At 34.7% G+C, this 21,824-nt stretch overlaps 2 protein-coding genes across 3 annotated transcripts in view; one reads left to right on the top strand and one right to left on the bottom strand.

Annotated features, from left to right (window-relative positions):
* Positions 1-21,824, bottom strand: part of BRWD3 (bromodomain and WD repeat domain containing 3) — a 356,261-nt gene that overhangs the window by 187,636 nt on the left and 146,801 nt on the right. The gene's annotated exons all lie outside the window — the stretch shown is intronic.
* Positions 4,391-21,579, top strand: TBX22 (T-box transcription factor 22). 2 transcript variants are annotated; one of them, XM_075261071.1, is made up of 8 exons: positions 4,391-4,508; positions 10,532-10,676; positions 11,701-11,802; positions 12,185-12,359; positions 13,923-14,087; positions 14,619-14,683; positions 17,909-17,994; positions 20,800-21,579. In XM_075261071.1, exons 1-8 carry the CDS (start codon positions 4,391-4,393, stop codon positions 21,372-21,374), a joined length of 1,431 nt encoding a protein of 476 aa, XP_075117172.1. In that variant the 3' UTR covers positions 21,375-21,579. The 2 variants fall into 2 exon arrangements, with proteins under 2 accessions (XP_075117172.1, XP_075117171.1); XM_075261070.1 differs by having other exon boundaries at positions 10,529-10,676.

Below are 21,824 nucleotides of genomic sequence, written 5' to 3'. Positions count from 1 at the left end.
TCAGTACATACAGAGGTAATATACAGATATCATATCACTACATACAGAGGTAATATACAGATAACATATCAGTACATACAGAGGTAATATACAGATAACATAACACTACATACAGAGGTAATATACAGATATCATATCACTACATACAGAGGTAATATACAGATAACATAACACTACATACAGAGGTAATATACAGATATCATATCACTACATAAAGAGGTAATATACCGATAACATATCGCTACATACAGAAGTAATATACAGATAACATATCACTACATATAGAGGTAATATACAGATAACATATTGCTACATATAGAGGTAATATACCAATAACATATCACTACATAAAGAGGTAATATACCGATAACATATCGCTACATACAGAAGTAATATACAGATAACATATCACTACATATAGAGGTAATATACAGATAACATATCACTACATAAAGAGGTAATATACAGATAACATATCACTACATATAGAGGTAATATACAGATAACATATCACTACATATAGAGGTAATATACAGATAACATATCAGTACATACAGAAGTAATATACAGATAACATAGTACATACAGAAATAATATACAGATAACATATCACTACATATAGAGGTAATATACAGATAACATATCACTACATACAGAGGCAATAAACAGATAACATAACACTACATACAGAGGTAATATAAAGATATCATATCACTACATACAGAAGTAATATACAGATATATCACTACATACAGAGGTAATATACAGATAACATATCAGTAAATACAGAGGTAATATACAGATAACATATCACTGCATACATAGATAATATTCAGATAACATATCACTACATACAGAGGTAATATACAGATAATATATCACTACATACAGAGGTATTATACAGATAACATATAACTACATACAGATAACATATCACTACATACAGAGGTACTATACAGATAACATATCACAATATACAGATAACATATCATTATATACAGAGGTAACATACAGATAATATATCACTATACACAGAGGTAATATACAGATAATATATCACTACATATAGAAATAATATACAGATAACATCTCACTACATACAGAGGTAATATACAGATAACTTATCACTACATACAGAGGTAATATACCAGTAACGCATCAACATAAATTCCAATAATATACCTCCATATCTGGAGATAAAATACAGAAACTATACCGCCATATTTATATAGAATCATAGAAGGCGAGGGTGATAATGAGGATTTCAGAGAAGATTCCACGCGGATATCCTCACCCAATTCTCTAACATTTCACATCCCATGGAGTATTCCTTAGCTATCTGATGGCACTGTGGATATTTATATCTACTGCATATTCACTGTTTATGTGAATCTTAGATTCCTTCTCTGCAGACTTTGCCTATGGCCAATACTGAATGTGTAAATATAACCTTAATGACATAGACAGTATACAGCAAGTGCCATAGTATATAATATACTACTACAGCACAATGCAGTAATTCGATACATATAATGTCTATTCATATTATATAGTGAAAGCCATGAAATATACTACAATTCAATGAAAAAAATAGGACAAGGGGAAAATATAAAGAAAAGAAGAATGTAATTATTTGGACTTCTCATTTTATTGTGAAAGTTACACAACAGAACATAGAAAACATATCAGAAGGAGAAAGTTACAAAGTAGAAAACAGAACACACATTAGAAGGTGAAGGAAGTAGAATACAACATAGAACATATATCAGAAGATAAGTCACACACAATAGAAAACATATCAGAAGGGGAAAGTTACAGAATACGGTACAGTAAAAGCTGTGTTATGTAGTATAATATACAACTATTATATATAATAATATACAGTAAGGGCTATAATATTTAAAATCATATAATAGACCACTATAATGCTGTATATAATATACAAGTATATAACAAAAGTATATAACAAACCGCAATAGAATATAATGGCATAGATTTATTATGCCTTATACGCCAATTTTCTGCCAAAATTATTATTATTATTATTATTATTAATAATACAATAAGAAATAATGTAGAAAGGGGGTAAAATATACATATAATACAGCATCATAATATATGTTTCCTTATATTATACACTGAGATCCCTGATAGTATTATACACTGTTATAGGATATAATGATACTTCAGTTGTAATATACTTTGGAGAAGTGTAATATGTAGTAGAATACAGTATTATCATATATAGTGTTACTTAATACATATCGTGTCTCCATATATTATATAGTTTGTGTGTTAATATAGAATAAAACATAGCGCTATCATTTATAATAAATTTATACAAGGGGAACCAATATTTTATATAATATACATCTGTATAACATATGCAATCTTATTTTAATAATGATTTTAAGTATAGCATTAACACATATTATATATTGCTGGAATATATAATATACCACAATAATATTCTGTATAATGATTCTGTCAGAGCCATTATATATTAATTTCATACAATACAACAATACTACAATATAGACAATACTACACACACACACACACACACACACACACACATTTATATATAGATATAGTATATCTATATACCATAATATAATACAGCATCTAAAACAGGATCTTAAACAGTAAAAAAAATTATATACAATAACATAATATAACATATTGATAACTAAATGTAACATATTACATATCATACAACAATAACCCAATATCAGATATAATACCCTGATAATAACGGAATATAAAATCTAATAATAATAACAGTGGTTCCCCAGTCATATTTAATACGGAACACAATACACTGATTATAACACAGTGACAATACACAATATCCCACAGCCTGATTCCTTAGTTACATATAATACCCAATAAAAATAACCTATATATCCTATAACAAAGAAAGGATATAATATTACATAATAACATAGCGATACCCCAGTCACATAACATACAGGATATAATACCTGAACATAATAGCATATATACCACAGTCATATTTAATACAGGATAAAATACACTAATTATAACACAGTCCTCAATCCCTAATTCCCCAATCACATATAATAGAGGTAATAATAATAATAATAATAATAATAATAATAATAATAATAACAACAACATATATATATATATACCCCAGTCACTTATACCAGAGGATATAATACCTGATAATAACATACCCAAGCCACTTGTACCAGTGGATATAATACCTGATGATGATAATAACATATAAACCGCAGTCGCTTATACCACAGGATATAATGTCTGATAATAATAACATTTATACCCCAGTCATTTATACAACAGGCTATAATACCTGATAATAATAACATATATACCCTAGTCACTTATACCAGAGGATATAATACCTGATAACATGTATACACCAGTCACATATAATAGAGGATTTTATACCTTATAATAATAACAACATATATACCCAGTCATATATATTAGAATATCAGTGACCATGGATGATAATAATAAAATAGTGATACCCCAGTGACATATCATAGAGGATATAATACCAGATAATAATAACATATATACCCCAGTCACTTATACCAGAGGATATAATACCTGATTATAATAATAACATATATACCCCAGTCACTTATACCAGAGGATATAATACCAGATGATAATAATATAATAGTGATACCCCAGTGACATATCATAGAGGATATAATACCAGATAATAATAACATATAAACCCCAGTCACATGTAATAGAGGATATAATTTCTGATAATAACATATATATCCCAGTCACACATACCATAGGATATAATACCTGATAACATGTATACACCAGTCACATATAATAGAGGATTTTCTACCTTATAATAATAACAACATATATACCCAGTCATATATATTAGAATATATAATAACTGATAATAACATATATACCCCAGCCACATATAATAAAGGATATAATACATAATAACAATAACATATATACCCCAGCCATATATAATAGAGAATATAATACCTAATAATAATAACATATACACCCCAGTCACATATACCAGAGGATATAATACCTGCTAATAATAATAACATATATACTCCAGTCACATATAATACACTGTATATAATATCTCACACCCTGATGACCAGTGACATAGTAATATACCGAGTATAATGACATGAGTTATTATATACAATACTGACAATAAATCATCTGGTTTCAGCCGACAATAGGATGAGAATATAATGAGAGGTATCCGATAATCGATAATACCTAGCGCCCCCCATTGTATAAACAGGGCTGCTGATTGGAGGGCGGCAGGTATTCGGGTGAGGGGGGTCCTGGGTCCTCCCCCTGGTGTGGAGCAGCGGGTGTGCGCCCTCATCTTCACTCCACCATGGCGCTAAGCTCCCGGGCGCACGCCTTCTCAGTGGAGGCGCTAATGGGCGCAAAGAGGAAAGTGCAGGGGGAAGAGGGAGCCGAGGAGCGCCAGGGCAGACAGCCCGAGGAGCACGGTCAGTGTCTGGGGGCACAGGGCGAGGGGAACCCCAAAGCCGGCATGTCTGGGAGAAGGGGAGGAAGGCAAGAGCGGACCTGAAGGATGGGGAGACCCGCGGGACCTGATGGGGAAACCTGAGGGACCTGATGGGGAGTCCCGAGAGACCTGAGGGGGAGACCCGCGGTACCCGATGGGGAGACCTATGGGATGGGAAGTCTTGCGGTACCTGAAGGATGGGGAGACCCGCAGGAAATAGAATGTGGCAGGGCAGGAGCCGGCAGATCTGCGCTTCTCTTGCGATTCTTCTCACAATTGAAACCTTTATAAGTTTCTCTAGTATTCAGTCCTAATTATATTCTGCGTTATTCCACTGGTGAGATGTGAATGAAGAAAATGGGACTAGAATTATTATTATTGTAGGACTACTATGGATTATTATATGATTATTATTATTATAGGATTATTATAAATAATCTGAATTTACGATGATTATATAATCACTATTACTATATAGTTGTTATTATTATATAATCACTATAGATTATTATTATTATTATTATTATTATTATTATTATTATTGAATCCCTATAAATAACTATGTGATTGTTACACAATTATCATATACCATATCATTACATATAACTATATGATTATTATTATAAGATCACTATACATTACTGTATAATTATTATATGGTGATTATATCATGATATATTACTCCTATATGATTATAAGATTACTATGGAATCACTACAGATTACTGTATGATGATTATATGACGATTATATCATCATTATCTATTACTACTATATGATTATGATAGATGATTATTATACCATAGTTTTCCTGATTATTGTATATCTATGGGAAAGAGCAGCATCATCTGGTGGAGAATCTTCCTGGATGCTACAGCCATGTAACGCTTCATGTGAATAAGCCAGGACTCGTGGTCACATGCGTTATTTTTTCTTTCTTGCTTGTTTTGTTGGTTATGAGATCAGTTTTGATCATTGGTCTGATCAGTTATTGAGCTGGACCCAGAAATGAAGAGGTGGAGGACACTGCTTATGGATCCTGAGATCTGGACATCTCGCAGTAACAAACAACAGAACCGGTATATAACATATACTCCTGGTGTATTATAGCATCTCTTATTATAATATTATATAATCCTGATGTATTATAGTATGTCACATTAAAATATTATATAATCCTGGTGTTTTATAACATCTCATATTATAATATGATATACTCCTGGTGTATTATAGCATCTCATATTAGAATATTATATACTTCTGGTGTATTATAGCATCTCATAATATAATACAATATAATATTATATTATATATTCATGGTGTATTATAGCACCTTATATTATAATATTATACACTTTTGGTGTATTATATTGTCATATTAAAATATGATATACTCCTGGTGTATTATAACATCTCATATTCATACATTTATATAAAAGTATATAGTGCTGGTGTATTATAACATGTCATCCTATTACAACTAAATGATACTATATACTCCTGGTGTATTATAACATGTCATATTTATACAATTATACAGTGATATATACTTCTAGTGTATTATAGCATCTCATATTCATACAGTTAAATAATATATAGTGCTGGTATATCATAAAATCTTTCATTAAGACATTAGATAATCAATCACTTAAAACTTCATATGCTTGGTGCATTAAATCATCTGATATATATACAATCAGGTTGTACTATAAGTAACAATACAAGTAGATAATACTGTATACTCCTGATGTATTATAATACCTTATATTAGTACAGTCACATAATACTATATATACAGTATATATACCCGGTGTAATATAAAATCTTATATTAATAAAATAAGATAATACTGTATATGCCTAGTGTAATATAACACCTTATATTAATACAGTCAAATAATACTATATATATATATATATATATATATATATATATATATATATATATAATTTTATAATACTTAAAATTCCTGTGCAACATGTGATATTAATATATTTAGATATTATTATATATTCCTGATATAGTATAGTATATTAACACAATTAGATAATATTCTATACTCTTGGTGTATTGTGACATATTAAATAATGTTGTATACTCCGGTATAACATTTGCTATCAACACATTCAGATAATATAGTATATTGTTGTTATATTATGACACCTTATAGTAATACAATCAGCTAATATTGCATAGTCATGGTGTGTTATAAGATCTTAAGATTAATACTATCCAATAATTATATATACTTTTACAAGATGTACAACATCGTATATTAAGACAATTATATATGATATAGACATATTAATACAATCAGATAATACTGGTGTATTATTACACATAATACTGTACATTCCTAGTGCACTGTAATATTGTATATTAATCCTTTATACTCCTCCAGATATTACAATTTATAGATATATTAATATAACCAGATAATACAGTATATTCCTGGTGTATTAGGGCACATTATATTAATACAGTCAGATATACTATATTTTCCTAATGTGCTAAAAGGTCTTTATAGTAATAGGGCTAGAAAATACTAGATATTTCTGGAGTAATGTATCATCCTATAATAATTCTAAATCTTTCTATACACTAACATGGTGTATTACGACATTGTACAATAAGACAAGATAATATTACATATAGTCATGCTTCATTATAACATCTTATAATAATATAACACCCTATGATGATCTATTTTAAATAGTTAATACTACACACTGTGTGCTATTACCACTAGATAATTCTTTATTTTCCTAATATATTATAACACTCTATAAGATAATATATACTGACAGCAGGTGTATTTATAAGAACCTATAATAATATATTCCAGGTGTATTACTATTACACCTGGCATATATTACAATGTTCTGTTCTATGTGATACCAGATAATTCTACTGTATATACTGACACCAAACCGAGTATAATGTCACACAGTTAGAACACTATATCATGTTCTATGTATCATGTACTACGTACTATGTATCATGTTATAATGACCTATTAGTTGGGAACTAATTCCATTCGGTGTTTCATAAGATCAGATAATTAATTCTACTAGTTAATAATATATAATAATATAATACAATGATAGGACATGCTAATATTACATAAAGACAGCTAGTGTTTTATAATGTCCTATAATACCAGTTGAATCTACACACCTGGTGTACATTATATCATTTTCCTTGACTTTGCTATAGAATGTCATCTGTCATATTATAACATCTTATACTGGACCATATCTGGCTATGGAAGGATATGTGAGTGTCATTATCAACTTCTATAGTTATAGTTGAAAATCTAATATTTATATATAATAAAACCTGAAGTATTATAATGCTAATGCATAATATATACATTATCAGACTACATGCTTTATTAAATCATATATAAGATATCACAACAGATGTAAGACCACATTATAATATACACTAGCCCTTAAATGTTATAATATCCTGTAATTCTATTGCTCCATTATACTATATAAGAATCTCCATGTATTATAATGTTATATTTCTCAAACCTTACGCTCCTATATCATGATACTTTGTGTATTATACTGTCCTATGATAATACTAAATAATTATCCTTGGAAAATTATATCGTAGCTATAATAGTAAAACCTTATACTGACACGTACTGTATTATAATGTTATGCAAAATTATTAATATTACATCATAGACCCAGGATATAATGCTGTCCTATAGCACTATACAATGCTATTGCTGTGTAACAATGCCCTATAATACGATATCATGATATTGTGTGTAATAATGTCATTTAATACTATCTAATGATATTGGTGTGTAATAAGGTCCAACAATACTAGATGATGATTTTGGTGTGTAATACCACTCTATAATACTATAGAATGGTATTGGTGTGTAATCGCGTCCTATAATATGATATAATGATATTGGTGTGTACTAATGTCCTATAATACTATATAATGATATTGGTGTGTAATAAGGTCCAATAATACTAGATATTGATTTTGGTGTGTTGTTATGTCATATAATACAATATAATAATATTGGTGTGTAATAATGTCCTATAATACTATATAACTATATTGGTGTGTGTTATAATGTACGATAATGCTATATAATAATACTGGTGTGTAATAATGTTCTATAATGTAATATAATGGTATTGGTGTGTAATAATGTCCTTTAACATGATCTAAGTATATATTGGTTTGTAATAATGTCCTATAATACGATATAATGATATTGGTGTGTAATAATGACCTATAATATGATATAATTATATTGGTGTGTTATAATGTACGATAATGCTATATAATAATACTGGTGTGTAATAATGTTCTATAATGTAATATAATGGTATTGGTGTGTAATAATGTCCTTTAACATGATCTAAGTATATATTGGTTTGTAATAATGTCCTATAATACGATATAATGATATTGGTGTGTAATAATGACCTATAATATGATATAATTATATTGGTGTGTTATAATGTACGATAATGCTATATAATTATACTGGTGTGTAATAATGTTCTATAACGTAATATAATGGTATTGGTGCGTAATAATGTCCTATAATACGATATAATGATATTGGTGTGTAATAATGACCTATAATATGATATAATTATATTGGTGTGTTATAATGTACGATAATGCTACATAATAATACTGGTGTGTAATAATGTTCTATAACGTAATATAATGGTATCGGTGTGTAATAATGTCCTATAATACGATATAATGATATTGGTGTGTAATAATGACCTATAATATGATATAATTATATTGGTGTGTTGTAATGTCCGATAATACTATACAATGATATTGGTGGGGTATAATTATCCTGTAATACAATATAGTGATATTGGTGTGTAATAATGTCCCATAATACAATATAGTGATATTGGTTTGTAATAATGTCCTATAATGCTATATAATAGTATTGGTGTGTAATAATACCCTATAATATAATATAATGACCCTGGTATTATATAACGTTGTCATATTCTATGACTTGTTAACCCTTTCTAGGACCTTGTTATAGAAGGCTCATTCTAATCCTAATAATAGAGGCAGCTGGTGTACAATAATGTGATATTAGGAGTCAGCCTGAAAAATAAGATAAAAAATCCTGCTCAAATGTCCAGTGTGAATGGGCTGGACTGATAGGGAACGTATAAGTCATATAATACCTCTGTAACAGACTCCACACGTTATCATCAGAGGCCTTCCAAGGGGTTAATGCTTCTCAGCAGGATTTACCTATCAGGTTGGGGCTGGCAGGTAAATCACCTGGGGCCTGGTATATAGGGCACTTATTGGTATGGTCACAGGCTGAAGTTCACCTTGGGCCACTTGAGCACCTTTTCTTCAAACCATGAGCCATGTCCTATTTTATATTTTAGTATCATCTACATTTTCCTTTCCATCTCTATCTGGCCCAGGTTGCCATGTTGACAAGTTCACACAATGTCTGTGCACACAAGCTTCCCATCATTACCATCCCCTGTCGGTGCACCCCACATTGTAATTGTGCCCCCTTTGTGCCACAGTCTCCCCACAGAATCCCTCAACTATAGGCTGCTGACCAACTTATGGTTTTGGCATGAGAGAGTTAATGTCTCCCTTTCTGACAGTGGGCAACTGAGCATCATAAATCTTCTCACCCCAGGGCACCAGAGGGCAAGAGCAATACATTTACTATGTTTAGACTGCAACCATCAAAGGATATTAGGAAGAAGATCAAATATGTTTATCCAGCCCTAGTGTGGTGAGGGGGAACCTGTGGAACCCCTGAATTCTGTGCCTCCCCTCGGCTTTTAGGCTCCCCTTGGCTTCTGTGTCTAGTCACAACTGCAATTCCTTTAGTTATGATAGTGATATTATTAGGTTTGCTCTGCTACTCTGCCCTACCCTACACCCAGAAATTACCTTTGTAGGTGCCCCTCACCCCCTGTAATGTTACTCCTGTATACTAATCTCTCCATAGCAGATAAAAGACCCAGATCGGCAGCACCCCCATCTCCAGACCCTGCACCCGACAAAGATGGAGGCGTCCAGGTGGAGCTGCAGGGGGGCGACCTATGGAGGAGATTCCATCAGATTGGGACTGAGATGATAATCACTAAGGCTGGCAGGTAGGACATGCAATCACAATCCTACTGTATGAGAGCAAATCTGTTACATGCTTCATCAATGTATACGCACGTGGACAAAAATGTTGGTATTCCTTGTTTAATGAAAGAAAAACCCACAATGGTCATAGATATAACTTGAATATGACAATAGTAATAATAAATAAAAACTCTAGGAAAATGAACATATGAAAGTCAGACATTGCTTTTCACTTCAACTAAATTTAAAAAAATAAATAAACCTCATGACCAGGCCTGGACAGAAATGAGGGTTCCCGTAACTTAATATTTTGTTGCACAACCTTTTGAGGCCATCGCTGCGATCCGACGATTCCTGTAAGTGTCAATGAGACTTCTGCACCTCTCAGCAGGTATTTTGGCCCCCTCTTCATGAGCAAACTGCTCCAGTTGTCTCGGGTGTGAAGGGGGCCTTCTCCAGACGGCATGTTTCCTCTCCTTCTAAAGATACTCAATAGGATTTAGATCAGGGCTCTTAGAAGGCCACTTCAGAATAGTCCAATGTTTTCCTCTTAGCCATTCTTGGGTGTTTTTAGCTGTGTTTTGGGTCATTATCCTGACCAAGCTTTCTGACACCAGGCAGCACATTTCTCTCTAGAATCCCTTGATAGTCTTGAGATTTCATTGTACCCTGCACAGATTCAAGACACCCTGTGCCAGATGCAGCAAAGCAGCCCCAGAACATAACAGAGCCTCCTCCATGTGTCACAGCAGGGACAGTGTTCTTTTCAAGATATGCTGCATTTTTCCATCTGTGAACATAAAGCTGATGTGCCTTACCAAAAAGTTCGCTTTTTGTTTCATCTGTCCATAGGACATTCTCCCAGAAGCTTTGTGGCTTGTCAACATGTAGTTTGGCAAATTCCAGTTTGTCAGATTCAAGTTATTTCTGTGAAAATTGTGGGTTTTTCTTTCATTAAATGAGGGGTACAATTTTGTCCACGAGTGTATATACATATGTGTAGGTCCACCATGTATATATATATATTCTGTGTTGTGTTTTTTGTAGGAGGATGTTCCCATCTGTTCGGATCAAGGTGCGGGGTCTGGACCCCTCCTTACAGTATTACATTGCTCTGGACGTGGTGCCCGTGGATTCCAAGCGCTATAGGTATTCACCTCTCCAATATAGGGTTATCCGGGGATATCTGGCCCTACATCTATGGACTGCAGGATGGGTGCAGAGGAAGAGAGGGGTAGTAAATGTGAGCATTCACTACTGTGTTTGTGCTCTAAATTCTGCAACCTCAGATTATAAATGTGCTCAGAGGTCTATGCACCCCTAGATTATAGATAGGGTTGAGCCGATCTTGAGATTCCAGGATCATTTTCCAGCCGATCCCAATGGTGAAATTTGCTCAATCGCCAATCGGGATCCGATTTTTACCGATCCCTCAACCCTAATTATAGATGTGCTCAGAAGTCCTAGATTAGTGGTCGCACACCTTACACCCCTTTATCACTATGAACTCACTGTGACCCTATCTATATAGGTATGTCTATCACAGCTCTCAGTGGATGGTGGCTGGAAACACAGACCATTCCTGTATGTCCCCTCGACTGTATGTACACCCCGACTCTCCCTGCTCTGGGGAAACCTGGATGAGACAAATCATCAGCTTTGACCGAGTGAAACTCACCAACAACGAGATGGACGACAAAGGACATGTAGGTGTGCAGCACTGGTACTTACCTACCGAGATCACTGCATTTATTGTATGTATATAGTGTATGTATACTCTGTATTCACTACCTATGTATATACACTAGAGCTGTATATATACTGTATGACCCTATATTCATGACAAATGTATATACACTAGCACTTTCTATATACCTGTATGATCGTATATATACCGCATATCTATATACACCAGAGCTAGCCTGTATGATCCCATATACACCACATATCTATATATACCAGAGCTGTATACATACTGTTTGACTCTATATATATTGTATATCTATATACACCAGAGCTTTACACATGCTGTGTGACCCTATAAATACACTATCTATCTACATACAGAAGAGCTATGTATATATTTTGTGACCCTATATACACTGCATATGAGCTGGGCACCTATATGTCCTCTATATATGTGTATTTTGACAACCTTTAGTGACTTTGCAGGGCACCTATTTAAAGTCTATGCTGTAAGCTCAACAGTCCTGAAATTCCTCCATTTGGCAGCAACAGATGTTTGATTGATCACAACAGGTTATGGCGGTCACAGTATGCACAGAAGGCGCCCCAACAATTATAGTATCTCACCCAAAATGCAACAACACACAGAAACACCCAGAACATATGTGGATCATCTACAGAACATCCTAAGAAGAGCTAAAATAAACCTACAGGACATCTACAGAACATGTACAGGACATCTGCAGAACATCTATAGGACATCTATGGAACACCTACAGGAGATCTAGGATGTCTACAGAAAATGTGCAGGACATCTACAGAACATCTAGAGGATATCTAGAGAACATCTACAGGACACCCATAGAAGATCTAGAGGACATCTACAGAACATCTACAGGACAACTACAGAACATCTACAGGACATCCATAGAAGATCTATAGGACATCTACAGGACAACTACAGAAAATCTACAAGGACATCCATAGAAGATCTACAGGACATCTATAGATCATCTACAGGATTTCTACAAGACATCCATAGAAAATCTATAGGACATCTACTGACCATGTACAGGACATACATAGAAGATCTATAGGACATCTACGGAAAATGTTCAGGACATCTACAGAACATCTATGGGACAGCTATAGGATATCCATAGAAGATATAGAGAATATCTACAGGACATCCATAGATGTCAAACTTTAAGAGGATTAAAGTGCTGCAGCAAGTCCAGATATCATTTATAAATCCTTCACTGGAATGGAGGTGACACCTGACAACTGACACCTGTGTGATGAAGGAGACATAAACGGGAGGAGTCGAAAAACATGTCTCACAGAGATCCAGTTTGCTGACCCAAAGCAAGTTTTTTTTCCCCTTGTTTTACCTTCCCCTGGCCGAATCCAATAAACAATATAATGTAGAATCTATAACAAGAAATCTACTGTGCAAGATATCACAGGCTCTTTGCTAGGCTAGGGAGGGGTTCAGACCCAATAGTCCTGGATTGGGGGTCATTTAGCACAGCTTGGTCAATGTTCTGCTTCAAAACGGTGTAATTATTGTCTTCTGTTTGTAGATCATCCTGCAGTCCATGCACAAGTACAAGCCCCGTGTCCACATCATAGTCCATGATTCCCGTTTTGATCTGTCTCAGATCCAGTCTCTGCCAGCCGATGGAGTGAAGACATTCTCCTTCAAGGAAACAGAGTTCACCACAGTAACGGCATACCAGAACCAGCAGGTATAGCATGGGAGATAAAGCACAAGGGTGGGAAGGACAATAACTCCAAGAATGTCTGGGAGAAGAGAAACAGCACCCTAATCCAATCACCAAATCATCAGCCAGAAATCAAACTCTATACCAGGGGTATAAGGGGTCTCAGCCTGGAGAATGCATTTCTATCAAACTCTATACAGTACAAATTTATTGTTAAGAAATCGAAGCAGTGGCCCCCTAGAGTTCAATGTGGCCCCCACACATTTCATTGTCCCCCACCAATGGTCCCCAGCCAGTGCCTACCTCACTGCTCCCAGGCACTCTCTTTTCCCCTGCCAAGAGAGTGGGAGATGCTAGAGAAACGAGAGGTAAGTACCCACAGTGAAGCTGCAGGTTTGTGAGCTACAAGTTTCGGAAACTTTAGAACTGTGTTTGGGGTTCTCATCTCCATTACCGGCAGAACTGGGGAGAAAGCGCCAGATACAGCCTCAGTGGCCACAAGGGTCCCCTGATCTATACCATCTATATTATAACATTCTGAAATTCCTTCCATAGATAACAAAGCTGAAGATCGACAGAAATCCATTTGCAAAAGGGTTCAGGGACCCAGGAAGAAACAGGTAACTATGACTGTAATACTGTCCCTATGTACAGTAATATAACTGCGATAACACTGCTCCATATGTACAATAAATAACTATTATAATGCTACGCCTATGTACAAGAATATAACTACTATAATACTACTCCTATGTACATGAATATAACTACTATAATACTGCTCCTATGTACAAGAATATAACTACTATAATACTGCTCCTATGTACAAGAATATAACTACTATAATACTGCTCCTATGTACAAGAATATAACTACTATAATACTGCTCCTATGTACAAGAATATAACTACTATAATACTTCCTCCTATGTACTAGAATATAACTATTATAATACTGCTCTTATGTACAAGAATATAACTACTATAATACTACTCCTATGTACATGAATATAACTACTATAATACTGCTCCTATGTACAAGAATATAACTACTATAATACTGCTCCTATGTACAAGAATATAACTACTATAATACTGCTCCTATTTACAAGAATATAACTACTATAATACTTCCTCCTATGTACTAGAATATAACTATTATAATACTGCTCTTATGTACAAGAATATAACTACTATAATACTACCTCCTATGTACAAGAATATAACTACTATAATACTGCTCCTATGTACAAGAATATAACTACTATAATACTGCTCCTATGTACAAGAATATAATTACTATAATACTACCTCCTATGTACAAGAATATAACTACTATAATACTACTCCTATGTACAAGAATATAACTACTATAATACTGCTCCTACATACAAGAATAAAACTACTATAATACTGCTCCTACGTACAAGAATATAACTACTATAATACTGCTCCTATGTACAAGAATATAACTACTATAATACTGCTCCTACGTACAAGAATATAACTACTATAATACTGCTCCTACGTACAAGAATATAACTACTATAATACTGCTCCTATGTACAAGAATATAACTACTATAATACTGCTCCTACGTACAAGAATATAACTACTATAATACTACTCCTATGTACAAGAATATAACTACTATAATACTGCTCCTATGTACAAGAATATAATTACTATAATACTACCTCCTATGTACAAGAATATAACTACTATAATACTACTCCTATGTACAAGAATATAACTACTATAATACTGCTCCTATGTACAAGAATATAACTACTATAATACTGCTCCTACGTACAAGAATATAACTACTATAATACTGCTCCTATGTACAAGAATATAACTACTATAATACTGCTCCTATGTACAAGAATATAACTACTATAATACTACCTCCTATGTACTAGAATATAACTATTACAATACTGCTACTATGTACAATAAGTCTCAGTGGGTACTAACTGCTACAATTTTCCAAATCAAACTAATTTAACATAAAACATAACTTTTAATACAGTCAGCTAAAAACATTGGACAATGTAACTAGGGCTATAGATATCTCTTGAGAGTAGATGATATAGGAATATCCATGAAGTTATAATCTAGATGTCCCGTCAGTGATGATTATCAGACAGGCAGGGATTACTCAGTGTGTTTAGGTGTCAGTAAGCCGTACATGAGCAGACGCTCTAGGGCAGCTGTTTGAGTATTCTAGCGGAGGGGAAAGAGGAAATTATCCTATATACCAGCGATATCAGTCAGGTTTAATTACTGTTGGAGTGAGATCACCAGCTTTAACTAGTACCTGCAAGGTTGGGGCGACATTTCCCTAAAGCTTAATTGTTAATTATTTATGCTCTGAGATTTCAAGAGGAGGGACATAGGAGGAATAGAATACCCTTATGTTGTCCCCGTTTGTGTGCATTTTTGTTGTTTTTAGCCCTAGTTACTTTGTCCAATGTTTTTAGCTGACTGTATTAAAAGTTATGTTTTATGCTAAATTAGTTTGATTTGCTACTATGTACAAGAATATAACTACTATAATACTACCTCCTATGTACAAGAATATAACTACTATAATACTACTACTATGTACAAGAATATAACTACTATAATACTACTCCTATGTACAAGAATATAACTACTATAATACTGCTCCTATTTACAAGAATATAACTACTATAATACTACTCCTATGTACAAGAATATAACTACTATAATACTACTACTATGTACAAGAATATAACTACTATAATACTACTACTATGTACAAGAATATAACTACTATAATACTGCTCCTATGTACAAGAATATAACTACTATAATACTACTACTATGTACAAGAATATAACTACTATAATGCTGATCCTATGTACAAGAATATAACTACTATAATACTACTACTATGTACAAGAATATAACTACTATAATACTACTCCTATGTACAAGAATATAACTACTATAATACTACTCCTATGTACAAGAATATAACTACTATAATACTGCTCCTATTTACAAGAATATAACTACTATAATACTACTCCTATGTACAAGAATATAACTACTATAATGCTGATCCTATGTACAAGAATATAACTACTATAATACTGCTCCTATATACAAGAATATAACTACTATAATACTGCTCCTATGTACAAGAATATAACTACTATAATACTACTCCTATGTACAAGAATATAACTACTATAATACTGCTCCTATATACAAGAATATAACTACTATAATACTGCTCCTATGTACAAGAATATAACTACTATAATACTACTCCTATGTACAAGAATATAACTACTATAATGCTGATCCTATGTACAAGAATATAACTACTACAATACTACTCCTATGTACAAGAATATAACTACTATAATACTACCTCCTATGTACAAGAGTATAACTACTATAATACTGCTCCTATGTACAAGAATATAACTACTATAATACTGATCCTATGTACAAGAATATAACTACTATAATACTACTACTATGTACAAGAATATAACTACTATAATACTACTCCTATGTACAAGAATATAACTACTATAATACTACTATGTACAAGAATATATCTACTATAATACTGCTCCTATGTACAAGAATATAACTACTATAATACCGCCCCCATGTACAAGAATATAACTACTATAATACTACTCCTATGTACAAGAATATAACTACTATAATACTACCTCCTATGTACAAGAATATAACTACTATAATACTGCTCCTATGTACAAGAATATATCTGTTAACCATTACTTCAATCCTGCAGGTGTAATCCTGGGCCTCTTTGATCACATGACTTATGTCTTGTAGGGGCGTTCTGGATGGTCTTCTTGAGAACTACCCCTGGAGATCTTCTCTATCCTTAGACTTTAAAGTCTTTGGGGCAGATACACCAGGTAAGTAGCTGATTACTTATTGGGATTGTCAGGAGATGCCGTGTAGTAATGGGCAAACCAATTTGTAAAATATGACATGCACCACAACCTGAGACTCATGCACCAAGAAAGGTTACTAGAGTTAATTTGACAATGAACTCCAGTAACCCCTATCACATGATATAAACCAGCCAATGAGAAGTCACTGGATCATTTGTTCTATGAGAGTAGGCAGTGTTGGGCGAGGATAGGTGAGTAATAATAATTGTATTGTTTATTTATAGTTATTTATAGCTCCTTCAGATTTGAAGGATTACGTCAGTAGTTTGTCTTTTGATAAAATAGTTAACAAGGCTGATGTAGGGGGGTTTTATTACAATAAAATAACCTTTAATGTTTGTGTATTTTTTTTACTTAATTCCTATTTCCATAGTAATGGCCATTTAGAGTTAGATGCAAAATGGGGGGGGGGGGGGGGGGGGTAATGGTAATGCCAGGCTGTTGCTTTATTGTATCTGGTTGGTCCTGAAAAATTTGGCAGATCCCCCAATTACTTACTGTACTTCTTTAAACAAACAACAAAATGGGGGATCCCACTATATTGGAGTAGCAGCTTGGCATTACCAAGATAGGAAAACCGAAGTCTTTTGGGCTTTCTCAGCTTAATAACTACTGACTTCAGCCATCCCAATATCTGAGCATTTCTAGCTGGCCAGATACAGGCCTGTACCAGGCTCTTCCTGGCACTTCTGGTGGTGAGTAACCAGGTAATAATGGGGATAAAAGTTAGCCTATTTAGTGACCAAGACCAAGTCCACCTAAGTAATGGACACTGTCTAAGGCAATAATAATAAAGCAAAAACTCCCGTAGACAAGGAAAAAATATTTTATGGAAATGAAACATACTCCACATGACCTTCATTGACCATTTTGTTTTAAAAAAAATACTGCTATAAGACTATATAAAATTATAATCTTGATATTCTATGGTAGTATTGTGCAGGCACAGTATGGTAGCACTATTTATGCACTACTTTATCATTGTGAAGCTCTATACAACAGTATAATTTAGATACTATGATAATACTGTCTGATTGTGACATGGTAGTATTATTTGTATGTTAGCATTGTTATGGCACCATGGTATATTAGTAATATTTAGCCATTAAATGGTAGTATAGTGTAGAAACTGATTGTTACTATTTCTGGGCACTGTTTGGTACATTTATTTGGGTTCTATATGTAAATATCAAATTGGCTTTATATGGAACTAGTAATTTAACATCATACAGTAGTATTGAGTAGGCACTGTATGGTAGTATCTTTGGGTACTATATATTAGCATTGTCAGAGCACTATATGTTAGTATATATATCGCTCTATACTTTAGCATCATAAGGACCTCACTCTACTTTCTATATTACATTGTTTGCCATCATTTGGGCATTACTTGGTAGTTATATTTGGTAAAGTTGCCAAGACACTGTATGGTATGGAGTGGTAATGTTTTGTAGTCAGAATATGTTAATATTATTTGGCTACTATGTGGTGGCATTTTATGAGAACTATATTGTAGGATTATTTGGGACATATGTTATTATTATGTATGCACTATATGGTAGTATTATTTGGGCACAATATGATAGGCTTGTGTGGTTATAATATTTTAGGCTTATTTAGGAATAGTTGTATTGTGTAGGCATTGTATGGTAGTATTATTTTGTCACTATATGTTAGCATTCTGAGGGAATGGTGTGGCATCATTTGGGTATTACCGTATTTTTCGGACTATAAGACGCACCTAGGTTTTAGAGGAGGAAAATAGGGAAAAAAAATTTTGAAGCAAAAACTGGTAAAATATTTAATATATGGGAGTTGTAGTTTTGCAACAGCTGCAAGGCCACATTGATAGGTGACCCTGCAGCTGTACGGGGATGCATAGAGCGTTTTTTTTGCGGGGCCAGCTGTAATTTTTAGTTATACCATTTTGGGGGATATCTATTGCTTAGATCACCTTGTATTGAAAAAAAAACAGGAGGTGATTTAGAACTTTTATTTATTTCATATTTTTAAAGCTTTTTTTTTTTTTTTTTACTATTTTATTCCCCCCCGGGGACTGAACCTGCGGTCACTTGATCGCAAGTCCCATAGACGGCAATACAACTGCATTGCCGTCTATGGGACATTCTGTCTATTAGTATTACGGCTGGTCATAGAGACCAGCCGCAATACTAATATAGTCGTGACAGGCCGGGGAGCCTCAGTAGGCTCCCGGCTGTCACCCGAACAGGTCGGCTCCTGTGATATCGCCGCGCAGGAGCCGGCCTGCAACTTCACAGGTACGGGGCCGGTGGGGACCGGCCCCGGGGGAGAAGGGGCCACTGATACTGACCCGGCATCCGCTGTACTAGAGAGGCGGATGCCGGGGAGGGATAGACGCCGGGGCCTGAGACATCGCTACGATCCTCTGCCTTCATGAAGCCAGCGGCCTCAGGCCCCGGCACCTGTAATGGCGTCTATCACTTGCCGGCTTCCGTCTCTCTATTAGAGCGGATGCCAGGCGCCACCTTCAGACTATAAGATGCACCCTTCTTTTCCCCAAAAATTTTGGGGAAAAAAAGTGCGTCTTATAGTCTGAAAAATACGGTATATGGTAGTTATAAGTTATTTGGTAGTATTATGTAGGCATTGTTTCGTAGTATTATTTGGGCACTATATGTTAGCATTCTGAGGGCATTGTGTGGCATCATTTGGGTATTGCTTATGATTGATGATTTTCGAATATGAGCTGGATTATTCTGATAATGATTGTTTTTTCATATCCAGGAGGAAGCTCTGGTTCTTCTCCGCTGACATCCAGTGGGGGTGCTCCATCGCCTTTACTGTCCCCATCTTGTTCCCCTCCTACGTTTCACATGCCAGCCGGGAGTCTTCAGTGCTCGGAGAACTACTTACACAACATGAGCGCCCCTTTTTGCTACAAGATCTGCCCCAGCCGCTTCCTAAGACCACGTTCTCTGATGGATAAACAGGGGGCTCCAGGGGGGCACATACTTTCTCCTCTCATGGTAGATGTCCCGTTCTTGTCTTCATTTGGTATCTCCAAACACAACAAACTGGAACATTTCAAGGATCACAGCATCCCGGGAGCAGCTGCCATCACCCCGCTGTTATATGGGATTCCCACATCTGGGAACATTTTCCCCTCCGCAGCTCTTGCCCGGGAAACCCTTAACTGCTCCTTCCACCCACCCTATGGCTTTTATGGCTACAACTTCTCTGTCCCATCACATCTCATCACCACAGCCGCCAGTATAAAGATGACGGACACGTGTCCCAGCTCATTCAGAGACGTCCGGCCCGGAGCCCCCCATTGGTCATCTGTCAATCATTGTCAGTAATGGATGGCGGGGACGACGGAATGTAGATAATTATTTAATGTGGGATAATGAGCGTCACCTGGGTAATGAGCCGGATGATACCAGGAGCAGGGAACAAGTCCGGAAACCCCAGACACGGAGTGTAGACGTGATGTCATAAACAGGAAATAGAGACCTGACAATAACACACAGATGTCAGTAATGCATGGATACATGTCAGTAATGGATACATACAAGATACATAAAGCATGGATGTCAGTAAAACACAAATATCAGTAACGGATGGATGTCAGTAACAAGCGGATGTCAGTGACACACGGATGTCAGTGACACACGGATGTCAGTGACACATGTATGTCCCTCTGCTCCACATGTCATACACAGACATTGCCCGTATATTTCGCCCTTTCGCTTCTCATCTGGTGTTGTATCTCCGGATTCACTTCTAAATATTCATCTCGAAGTTACATG

Source organism: Leptodactylus fuscus, chromosome 11 (genome assembly GCF_031893055.1).
Source record: "Leptodactylus fuscus isolate aLepFus1 chromosome 11, aLepFus1.hap2, whole genome shotgun sequence".
In the NCBI taxonomy this organism is placed as follows: Eukaryota; Metazoa; Chordata; class Amphibia; order Anura; family Leptodactylidae; genus Leptodactylus; species Leptodactylus fuscus.
This window is presented reverse-complemented; position numbering and strand designations above follow the sequence as displayed.